The 11,758-nt window shown below is 46.5% G+C and overlaps 1 protein-coding gene across 1 annotated transcript; it reads left to right on the plus strand.

Moving 5' to 3' along the window:
- The first annotated feature begins 5,690 nt into the window (after nucleotides 1-5,690).
- Nucleotides 5,691-9,652, plus strand: LOC125523162 (uncharacterized). The gene is made up of 5 exons (XM_087516506.1): nucleotides 5,691-6,275; nucleotides 7,053-7,135; nucleotides 7,877-8,054; nucleotides 9,039-9,143; nucleotides 9,446-9,652. Exons 1-3 carry the CDS (start codon nucleotides 6,015-6,017, stop codon nucleotides 7,902-7,904), a joined length of 372 nt encoding a protein of 123 aa, XP_087372632.1. The 5' UTR covers nucleotides 5,691-6,014; the 3' UTR covers nucleotides 7,905-8,054; nucleotides 9,039-9,143; nucleotides 9,446-9,652.
- The last annotated feature ends 2,106 nt before the right edge of the window (nucleotides 9,653-11,758 follow it).

An 11,758-nucleotide genomic window follows, 5' to 3' on the forward strand; every position in this document is an offset into this window, starting at 1 on the left:
ATCGCCCAGCTCGGGAACGTAAACGGTTTGCCCACAATAATATTGGGCGCGCCTACTCTCACGTGTTGTTGGCACAACAAGCGGGGGGATTGATTGCGCTGCCTGTTCTCCCAGCTGGGTAACGGTTTTACCGCTCCTTTTGCCAGCTGATTTGCTCGAGCTCGAGCTCGCCTCTTTCTGTAGACGTGCTCGATTTAATTTCCTGAGGTGGCGCTCATAGTCTGTGTCAACAGGCTTGGGAGCCGGTGCTCTAGCCATACGAATGAAGTGGTCAATCTTTTCCTCAAGCACTTTATCCCTTGGCGACGGTGGCGGTTTCGGTGCAAAATGGGCTTCCACCTTGGCCTTCGATATGGCCGTGTTTTCCTCCTCGGATTTGTCGTAAGGCCTCTGTGGAAGAGGCGCGAGGCTGCTTGGACCATATTGAAATCGCTTGTCTCCACCTGTACCTCCAGTACTACCTCGACTTGTACCACTACGCACCATAGCTGAGGCGGCTCTCTTCCGTGATTGCTGAGGCGGCGAAGACGGCTGACGTGGCTGAGTTGGAGGATGAGGAGTGGCCTGAAGCTGTGCCGGACTTGGAGGAGGAGTGGCCTGACGCTTTGCCGGACTTGGAGGAGGAGGAGTGGCCTGAAGTTGTGCCGGACTTGGAGGAGGAGTGGCCTGACGCATTGGTGGACTTGGAGGAGCGGGAGTCTGCTGACTCGGTGGCGGACTTCGACGAGGAGTCAGATGACGCGGTGTCGGTGGCCTTCAAAAGATGATGCAATCCTTTCTTCATAGGATGATACAATGGTTGGCCTCTCCCAGTGCGTGCTCCTCGTCACCTCCAGGAATGTCAAGCTCTAGCCCCGAATATTGGTCCACCACCTCATCAACCAAGACACGAGCATAGCCCGCTGGAATCGGGTTGCAATGGAAGGTTGCCTCGGGGGATTTGTAAAAGCAAAGGCGTCCACCACCTTCATGGATATGTTCTTCATTTTGAAGTGTAGCTCACAGTTAGTGTTCTCCATGATGTCATCCACTGGGTAGCTATCCAGCAATGCGTTGCCCGGGGCGGAACCCATGCTGCTTCTCGGCATGGATGGGACGGTGTTATCCAATGCTGGATCATCCGCTAGCTGTTGCAGCTGCTGAGACCCCCTTTGCTGGCTAAGTGAGTCGATCTGCTCCTGCTGCCGCTGGAATTTGACTGCCAAGTCCGCGTGTGCTGATTCTAGGCCTTGAAGGCGTTCATAGTCCAGCTTCCTCTGCTCCTCCTCCATCTTCCTCTTCTTCTCCTCCAAAATCTTCTTTCTCGTACGGGTTCTGTAGTCGGCTTTCTAGTTTGAAAACCCCTCATACCACGGAATAGCGCCCTTGCCTCGTGTTCTTCCCGGGTGTTCAGGATTTCCCAGGTCACGCGTAAGGTCGTCGTTCTCTCTGTTGGGCTCGAACACCCCCGATCGAGCCTCTTCTATTGCAACAAGTAGCTTATCTTCGGCTCCGTCCAGACATGCCTTCTTCAAAACTTTGCCTGTCTTCGGGTCCAACTCCCCCCATGCGCATAGAACCAAGTCCTGCACCTGGGGGGCCAGCTCAATGTTTCTGGAGTGACACCTGCATCCTCCATCTCTTTCTCAGACTTATCCCACTTAGGCATTCCCACTGCATAGCCACCTGGCCCCAGCTTATGGAACTTATCCTTTTTTGCGGCATTGGCCTTGTTTATTCTCGACCGTTCCTTAGATAATTCCGAATCCTTGAATTTCACGAAATCGTCCCAATGAGCACTTTGCTTCTCTAGTGTTCCCTCGAATACCGGAGTCTTCCTTCCTCCCTTGACGTACTTGTCCCATACACGATTCTTGTGGTTGTTGAATGCAACCGCCATCTTCCTAAGAGCAGCGTCCTTGACTTTCTCCACATCTGCATCTGTGAAATGATCTGGTAGGGTGAAATGTTCCATGAGCATTCCCCAAAGCAGAAGTTTTTGTCTGTCGTCGACAAAAGTAAGTCCTGGACGTACCTTTGCTGGCTCTCTCCATTCTTGAAGGGAGATCGAGAGTTGGTCCTTCACAAGAACTCCGCACTGACGAATGAACTTGTTCGCAATCTTCTTAGGCGCTAATGGTTCGCCATTAGCTTTGATGGCGTCAATATTGTACTTTACGCCCTCCTTCAACTTTTTGTTCGGGCCTCGTACTGTCCTGCTGCCTGAAGATTTGCCCGATCCGGATGGCTGAAAGAAGAAAGATCGATTCGTTAATATATATCTTCAAGTCATTTAAAACATGTGATGATCGCCAGATGCCTGCTTATATAAATATACCTCGCCGGTCTTTGTTGTTTCAAGATCAACATTTTCTTCGTCATGTTCATAGTTCATGACATCATCAATTCGGTTGTCGCGATCGAATATCATATCACCCTCCCCGATGTTGTTTAGATATTCGGAGCCGTCATAATATTCTTCATTCTGATCATCATCTGGCCTGCGAGGATTGCGTATGATATTTAACAGGGCCTCTTCTCCCTCTCTGCCGGTATTGTCCGCCATAGGTTTTATTTAACTAATCCAAAAGAAATATATTCAAATTACAATGCATGGATGCAATCAATTAATAAGGAAAAACTGAATCAATCATAGTACATAATAAGCATCATCAAATATAATCTCGAATACGTCGTCTTGAATAATAGATATAATCTCGAATACATCGTCTCGAATAATATATATAATCTCGAATAAATCATCTCGAACACTACAAGAAATATGTCAACTTATGACCTTCTGTCAGTGACCCTCGAAGAATTGGTTATAAATTTATGACCATTTTAGACCAATTGGTCAAAAGCTGTCTGGGGGGCTCCAAACCCTAAACCATTGCGACCATTTTGGTCAGAAAGGTCATAATTTCCTTACACGAAATGGTCATAAAGCAAACAGCGCTAGTCCGCTGCCTTATTTCTAGTTGTTAACGACCAATATAGATGGTCATAGCCTTGTAAATTGTGGTGGGTTGCGATGACTAGGCGCCATCTCATCAGTTTTGCCTATGTGTCATGTCCATGTGGCAGTTTTTGCCCTAGGTTGTGAAGCAACCTATATTTCTGTCATTCCCAAAATTCCCAAAAAAATCTCATAAATTCTTTGGGTCATATCTTCGTCAAATATGTAAAAACCTTCCTTCCCTAGTTCAAAAATAATTCAAAATAATCATTTTCCTATTCTGTTCAGAACAACAGTTTGTGAAGGAAGTACCACTTTGGCATGTCCAAATAGTATCCATTTTCAACAGTGCTTTCCTATGCCCAAATAACCATCCTCCACCAAATGCTAGCTCAATACATTCATTATTTTGAGCTGAGCTTCAACATTCGTAGTTATGTCCGGTGTGGTAGTTTGCAAAGCAAGTACCACCTAGGCTCCTCCTTTTGAGCTGAAAATTTATGAACACGGTCTTCTGAGTAACTGATCGTCCTCAGGCAAAACTCACACCCATTAGCCATGTACATTTCCCATACCGCTAATCAAACACTTGACTGCTAACTCATGTTTGAGCATCGATCGGTCTCCTCGTGAGAATCTTATGTTGTAGTTTTCTTCCTAGCACCAACCTGGGGAGTGCCCAACCCACTAGACATGACTAGGCCGCGCGGAACACATGGCAACGTCACGGTCGCGCGATGACCACGCGGCGGGCATGCGAGTTTACGCGCTCTAGAGTTGGGCCCTCGGCCGCCCCCAAACCTCGACGTATCGCCACCAAACCATGTATTTATGATTAAATAGCTCCTTATGTAACTAGAAATGATTTTTGGAAAAAATAAATAGCAAACTATGAGGCAGCTGCAGTTCAAATTTAACCCGCTTCCAACTGAATCGGCGAAAATTTGTCTTTTTCACGAGAGGTGGATCAAAAAAATTTACACCCAACCATTTTGTCAATTGTGCATAAAATATGGCCTAGTATTTTATAAAAATGATTTGGTCCAATTTTGCAACAATTATTTGGTAGTTCCTTCACAAAAAAACCTCCTTTCGGGCACTCGAAAAATGGAAAATGGTTTTTTCGTCCAACGAAAATGAAAACTTTCTTAGACAACATTGTTTGCCATTCCAATATGCACTCTTGTGCACAATATGAGATCATTTGAACAAACTATGCCATGAATGTGGCCATAAGATTGATCATTTGGCTTGAAAGCCATTGATCTCCACACATGATAGCTCGTTTCTGAGAACACTTTTTTATAATAATTGCCGTATTATAAGTTTGTTATTTTTCCTAGGAACTTAGCCACATATGATGACACAATGCGAAGGTTTCCCAATTTTTTGATTTGTTTTGAATTTTTTATGCCCGTTTCAAAATGCGGTCAAAACGGCGGGAATGACCGTTCAAGCTAGTGGTTGAATCTTGGAATTTTGTTGGTGTTTCTCTGATTAAAAAGATACTTATGTACCTATAAATGATTTTTGAAAAAAATAAATAGCAAACTATGAGGCAGCTGCAGTTCAAATTTGACCCGCTTCCAGCTGAATCGACGGAAATTTGTCTTTTTTACGAGAGGTGGATCAAAACTTTTTACACCCAACAATTTTCTCAATTGTGCATTAAATATGTCCCAGTATTTTATAAAATTGATTTTGTCCAATTTTGCAACCATTATTTGGGAGGTCCTTCACAAAAAACCTCCTTTTGGGCACTCGAAAAATGGAAAATGGTTTTTTTGTTCAAAGAAAATGAAAACTTCCTTAGACAACATTGTTTGCCATTCCAATATGCACCCTTGTGCACAATATGAGATCATTTGAACAAACTATGCCATGAATGTGGCCATAAGATTGATCATTTGGCTTGAAAGCCATTGATCTCCACACGTGATAGCTCGTTTCTGAGAACACTTTTTTAAAATAATTGCCTTATTACAAGTTTGTTATTTTTCCTGAAAACTTGGCCACATATGATGACACAATGTGAAGGTTTCCCAATTTTTTGATTTTTTTTGAATTTTTTATGCCCGTTTCAAAATGCGGTCAAAACGGCGGGAATGACCGTTCCTAGGTAGTGGTTGAATCTTGGAACTTTTTGGTGTTTCTCTGATTAAATAGATACTTATGTACCTAGAAATGTTTTTTGGAAAAAATAAAGAGCAAACTATAAGGCAGCTACAGTTCAAATTTGACCCACTTCCAGCTGAATTGGCGAAAATTTGTCTTTTTCACGAAAGGTGGATCAAAAATTTTTACACCCAACCATTTGGTCAATTGTGCATTAAATATGGCCTAGTATTTTAGAAAAATGATTAGGTCCAATTTTGCAACAATTATTTGATAGGTTCTTCACAAAAAAACCTCCTTTTGGGCACTCGAAAAATGAAAAACGGGTATTTTGTGGAATGAAAATGAAAACTCCCTAGATCAACATTGTTTGTCATCACAAGATACACACATGTGCACAATATTATTTCTTTTTAACAAACTATAAGTGGTTAATATGTTGAATGTTTTCCCTAAATAAAAGGATAAAAACTACAAGAGAAACATAAGATGAATTCTGATTGGTGGAATCCGTTGTGGGATGGATCGATGACGTGGCAAACATCCATCCATCCGTCCACCCATACATCCATCCATCCGTCCATCCAACCCACTGCAGCCTATCTCTCTCTCACACGCGCGTGAACCCTAGCCGATCCAGATCCCTCCCCGCCCCCACTCCTCTCCCCCGATCCAGATCCCTCCGGCGGAGCTCGTCGCCGTTCCTCCCCTTCCCACTCCCCACAGCGACGGCCGACGGCCTCACCGCGGCGCAAAATCCCCCACCACGACGAAGCCAGTGAGGATGTTCCCGTGCCGGCCGCTGGTGTCCCCGCCGCTGCCGCGGGCCCTCACCGCTGCGGAGCACGTCTCCGTGCGGCGGCTGCCATGGCCGTCGACATCGCTGCGCGTGGTGCGGTGCATGGCCAAGGAGCGGCGGGTGCGGGTGATGGCCAAGCAGATCTAGCGGGAGCTGGCGGACATGTTGACCCGCGACCCCGTCATCCAGCGCGCCGTCCACCACCGATGTCCCCGTCTCGCATCGCCCCCGTCAACTCGCAGACGCCCCGCATCGAGCCCAACAAAACCTCACGCGCCCCCACACCTTCTTCGCCGACGCGGCCATGACGGCGGTGGCGACTGTGAGCTAGGCCGGCATGATGACCCCTCGCCGCGCCGCCGCCGCCGCCCGATCCACGACAGCCAGCTCCGCCGCAAGGAGCCTGGAGGACCATCCTTCCAGGTGAGAGATCGACTCTCCCCCGTCCCTGCCCCGTCCAAATCCGCGCGCAATGCTCGCCGAATTCCGCCCCTCGCGCTCGCGGTTTTGCTCGTCCCCCTCGTCCTAGTGGCGAATGCGTGGAAGGAATTCTCGGAGCGCCCCTCAACGGGCGAGCTTGTGCCTGTACGGGCGGGCCTCGCCAGGAATTGAGATATTCCGGCCCCCCGCGCCGCCGTGGTTCCGCTCCGAATTCTATAGCAGAGTCCCGTGCGTGCGTAGGAGCACTCAAATTCCCTTTCCGCGTAGCGGCTCGCGACGGTTTCGTTATCGCTGGAGATGGTAATACTAGCAGTACTAGTTATAGCATTTTAATAGAGCGTACGGACAGGGGCCGGCCATTTCAGATTTGGTTGAGGAATCAACCTGCTGTACTAGGCCATGCTGCAGACCGACAGAGATGTTGCTGGTTCTCTGTATCGTCGCGTGTGTGTGATTCAAACTGCTTCTTTGGGTTAGATGGACAGTCTGTTGTATATGAAACAGTCTGGTTGGTTCGTTCTGCTGCGCCATGAAATAATTTGCCAGTGATGTGGCTGTATTGTGTCAAAGCTCACTTTTGATGAAAACTACATATTGCAAGGGAGATGTGCTACAGATTTAAGTGTTATGGAATCTCCCACCTACGCCTGGACCCATTAAAAGCCAGCACATGTGAAAGCTTAGTTCACCTATACTTTTAGTTCAGTAATAAATTATTGTGTATGGTATGTTGATACAGTCTTGACTTCTACATGACAGAGAGGCAAGCGTTCACTAAAGGAATGGTGCACGATGAAGCTGTGGCTGCCCAGAAGACTGGGAAATCAGGTTCACCCCCTAAGGTAAGAAACGCTGATTTACAAGTAGCCGCTGACTACTATGATATTGCAGATTGACAGTGATGTTGCTGGTTCTTTGTATGCCGCGTGTGTGTGCTTCAAACTGCTTCTTTGTGTTGAACTGATCAACCCTGAGCTCTATAAATAGGACATAGTATAAATGGCATTGCTCTGTCAACTTGTATCAGCACTCTACAGAACTTGGGCAGTTAAATATTATTTAAGATGCACCTGTATGATGTGTGTGTGCTTGATGCTCACGTACTAAGTAAGGCTGGTGGTTGTTTTGCGACTGAATTGTGTTTCAGTTTGATACTACTATGCTTTCTCTTGCCAAATTCGTCCCTGACTAGTATAGTTAGTACTATTGCAGCAGGTTGATTGATTGAGGGAAAACTCTTGCCTCTCATTAACATATCTAAAATCTAATCAAATTCCTCAACAACATATTTGTTTTTTACACAACAATGCATTCAAAAATCTGACCTATCTATATACACGCTTTGTGGAAGAAATAGGATATATATATATATATATATATATATATATATATATATATATATATATATATGTGCTTCTGTTGCTTCTATAGTATAGTTAGTACTCATGCCCATGATCGACCAGGTCCCTGCTCTGTTTCTTCTTCTTTTGCTTCCTGTATGTATGTATGTGTCTGACGACGAAGGTGGTTTCTTCAGAATTGATCGAGTCTGACAAAGTTGTTCTGAACATTTCTTGAAACAGGGCGAGGCCGGAGATGTATGTGTGGTGATGTCCCTCGGGTGGCGCCACTGTACCCGACGCTTGCCCTGATTGCCACAGTGGTGCTTCGGCGGCTTCCAGACCCTCTCCTGGATGTGGTGATGGTCACACCACAGCCGTGGTGTGGCTGAGTCTCCGCTACAGCTACAACCTCCCTCTGGTGAGCTCCTCCCCGTTCCTTCTTCTCTGGTGTAGCTCCTGCATGGCCTTGTCCATGATTTGGGTTGGATGTGGGGCTCTACTAGTTGCTGCAACCAAGCATCAACTCCTACTGGAGCTCTCTGGTGATAAATTCATGCGGTTCTAGGGTCTGTCAGTAGCTGCCCATGTGTACTTGCTTTATATATGTGCTCCTGTGATCATGGTGGTGTTGATGCTTATCTTGCGTGTCTCTGGTGGTGGTGGTGTTGACAGTAGTTACACACCTAGCTTGTAACTAATATCCTTACTGCTAATTTACCTCAAGTTTATCTGAACATGGTTGAAATGAGCGCTGCAAATTTTGATGTCTAAAATCAATTTTTACCTCAAGTCATTAAGTAATTATTTTCATTACATCACAGTTAGCTGAGAATATTGACTTGAATATTTTATGTATGCCCTGATGCATGTACACATACGGTTGAGCAAATTCCGAGTTGCAGTGGAACAACCTGGAGTTAGATAGGTTCAGTTTTCTTTTGTTCTATTTCTAGTTTAAGCATATGCAGGTTCTAGTAAGTGTCTATGCATGTAGCTCATGAGTCGGAATATCTAATCTAATTAGGGACCACAGACCTGTTGTGTCATGTGCAAACTTGCTTCCATTCAGTTCAGAAATTTCTGAATTCTTTGATGTTTGCTTTCACTCAATGATTGTGGTAGTCAAATTAGATGCCTCCTCTACTGCAATTCACTCGTCTCCCTGTCATGGTTTGTCTTGAATTTTGGTAGTGTGACAAACACATTAGTAAATTCTAGTTTTTGGGTGCTAACTCTAGTTACTTTATATGAAGCAAAAGTTATCTTGCAACCATCTAATATGCAATTCTAATAATATTTCATATCCTGTTTTTTTAGTTGTATATGTCATTTGTGCATGAATTCCTTTTCTTATGTACCAGCTCCCTAATCATGTTTTTTGTTTTTTGGGTTGCTATCTTAGGAGAGAACCTAGTGTCTTATATGGGGAAGCAAAGCAGCAGCTCACAACTCCGACCTGCAACTCCCGATGAAGGCACAACGACGCACCATGCTGCTCCTTTGGAAGGTCGGCTCCTGGACCGTAAATTTCTCTTAATTTGCGCTCTGATTGATGCCAGCTCTTTGTATTGTTGCTGCATTGATGCTAAACAATATGCTCTTAATCTGTTGTTATATTCTCACCAAATGCATGGGTTGGTACTTATCATTTGCCCTTTTACAAATATATCGCAGTTTTGCTGTTATGCGAATGTTATATGCACGGTTTCTTATTAGATCTCAACTTCAGCAGCTATTTTTCAATGTTAGGAGAATGTTATATGCACGGCTTCACTTGATTTTGTTTCTTTTTTGATTTATAACCTGTAGATACTGGCCTTCATTCGTCAAAAGTTGGTGTACAAGAGCTCCAGGAGAAGAATCCCGAAGAAAACTAGCACCCAACTATGTGTTTTAGCTCCCTGGAGCTGGCCATGTTAATATTAGGTGTATTTTATAGTTGAATACCTGATTTGTACTGCCATGACTGTAAAGTACTTTGTTTGGCTGTCGTTTGAAATTGTATGTGTTATTGCCTCTGTTTGAATTAAGTTATTGGTTATTGCACAAATAGTGAACTAACGTGGGGCGCCTAAACAACACCCTTGGTGTCCAATTTCACTAGTGAGTCCTTTAAATGGGAAACAAACAAAAGAAAAACTGACAAGTGGGACATAATTGGATGATCTGACTAGTGGGACCTGGTCTAAAATGGAATGTAAAAAGGCCAAGGCCCAAACAAGAAATGGAAGCGAAAAGGCCAAAGGCCTAGAAAATAAAAGGCCGAATTGCTGGGCTAGGCCAATGTAGCTGACCAAAATTAAAAGGAAAAAAATCATAAATGGGCTGAATTTTTGGGCTAGGCCCATGTAGAAAATCGAATTGGACCGGGCTGAATCTTGTGCCACGTCAGATTGCCACGCTGGATGTCTACATGTCCTGGGAGGTTGCTAGTGACCAAAACAAAATAGTAGACATATTTTGGTCATAAACGTCTTCGACCATTCCAGAAGAAAGGTCGCTATAGTCAATTTATGACCGCCAACTTTTGACCTTCTGTTTTTGGTCACAAAAAGGTCGCAAATAAAAAACCATGACCTTTCAGTGACCAATAGTGATGGTCACAAGTTGACATATTTCTTGTAGTGGAATATTATATATCGAATACATCACTAGCTAGCTAGCTAGCTAATAAAGATCCAATACTATAGAGTAATCTAGGCGGTGGACAACCAAAGTGAAGGAACCATCACTGGATCATAGCTCGGGTGATCTCCCCAAAGAACCTGCCAGGTATTGGAGAACCTGACGTCCATAGCAGCCATGTAGCGATGGACGTGCTCGTCCTCCTCCCTGACACGGCGACGTACCACCTCCGGCGGGGCCCGCTCCCTCCGCACCGAAAGTGGCCCACGCGAACGCCACCAAAGGAGATGAGGGTCGACGACGGGACCCGGGGCCGGGTTCCTCACCAAGCGTCGTGCCCCTGAAGGTAGAACCTCCCAGTGCCAGCCCCGCGGAGCCCAGTCCCGGACATGGGTCCTCTGAAGCAGGACGTCGTCGCGAACGCTTCGACGGCGAGGACGCGGGCCGGGCATCGTCGACAACAAATACTATATGCAAATGTAACACTAATTATGCTATCATTGCATATGTCAAAATTCTATATGCTATTTCATACTAATTAAGCATCTAACACTAAAAACAGAAAAAACAACTTCTATACATCCATTAAAAAACAGAAAAACAACATTATATAAAAAAATCCATACTAATTAAACACTAATTATATCCATCTAACATGCATTCATATATATATACTAGTGAAAAAATAATAATCTAAAAAATCTAAACTAATTAAGCGTACAAAATACGTATATACTAATTAACTGAAGGAAATGTGTGTGTGTGTGTATGGGCTCGGGGAGGGGCGGCGCCCATGGTGGCCGCCGGGGGCGAGGGAGAGGGGTTAGAGGGGGAGAGCTCACAGCGGGGCGACGGCGACGGCGAGGCGACTGCCGGGGGCGGCGACGGGCCGGGGCGTGACGGGGGCGGCGACGGGCCGGGGCGTGACGGGGGCGGCGACGCGGGGACGCCGCGACGGGGACGGGCCCGGGGCGGCGACGGAGGCTACGGCGGCGACGGGGACGGGGGCGGCGACGCGGGGACGGGCCCGGGGCGGCGACGGAGACTAGGGCGGCGACGGGGACGGCGACGGGGACGGGGGCGGCGACGGGGACGGGGCGGCGACGGCAACGGCGCGTGACGAGGGCGGCGCGGGACGGGGGTGGCGACGGGGACGGGGGCGGCGACGGCGTCGATCGATCGGGGCAGGCGGTGCTTCAAAGGGGAAACAGAGGAAGAAACAGAGGGAGAATGAAATTTTTCGAAGTGATGTATATATAGAAGGCACCTTTAATACCGGTTGGAGCCACCAACTGGTACTAAAGGCCTGTTTTGGCCAGGCCAAGCGGCGGGAAGGGCAGGCCTTTAGTACCGGGTGGTGGCTCCAACCGGTACTAAAGACCCCCCCCCTTTAGTACCGGTTGATGCCACGACCCGGTACTAAAGGGGGTGCGCTGCTAGGCGAGGGGCGCAGAAGTTTAGTCCCACCTCGCTAGCCGAAGGGCGCTCGCACCTGCT

This window comes from Triticum urartu, chromosome 3A, assembly GCF_056163025.1.
Source record: "Triticum urartu cultivar PI428250 chromosome 3A, HENAU_Tu73, whole genome shotgun sequence".
Taxonomy (NCBI): domain Eukaryota; kingdom Viridiplantae; phylum Streptophyta; class Magnoliopsida; order Poales; family Poaceae; genus Triticum; species Triticum urartu.

Bases quoted from the DNA above. Each gene is read 5' to 3' on its own strand.
- LOC125523162 (XM_087516506.1), top strand. From the start codon at position 6,015: ATGTTGACCCGCGACCCCGTCATCCAGCGCGCCGTCCACCACCGATGT. The intron at 6,276-7,052 runs GTGAGAGATCGA...TCTACATGACAG, and splicing joins CTGGAGGACCATCCTTCCAG to AGAGGCAAGCGTTCACTAAA. The intron at 7,136-7,876 runs GTAAGAAACGCT...TTCTTGAAACAG, and splicing joins AATCAGGTTCACCCCCTAAG to GGCGAGGCCGGAGATGTATG.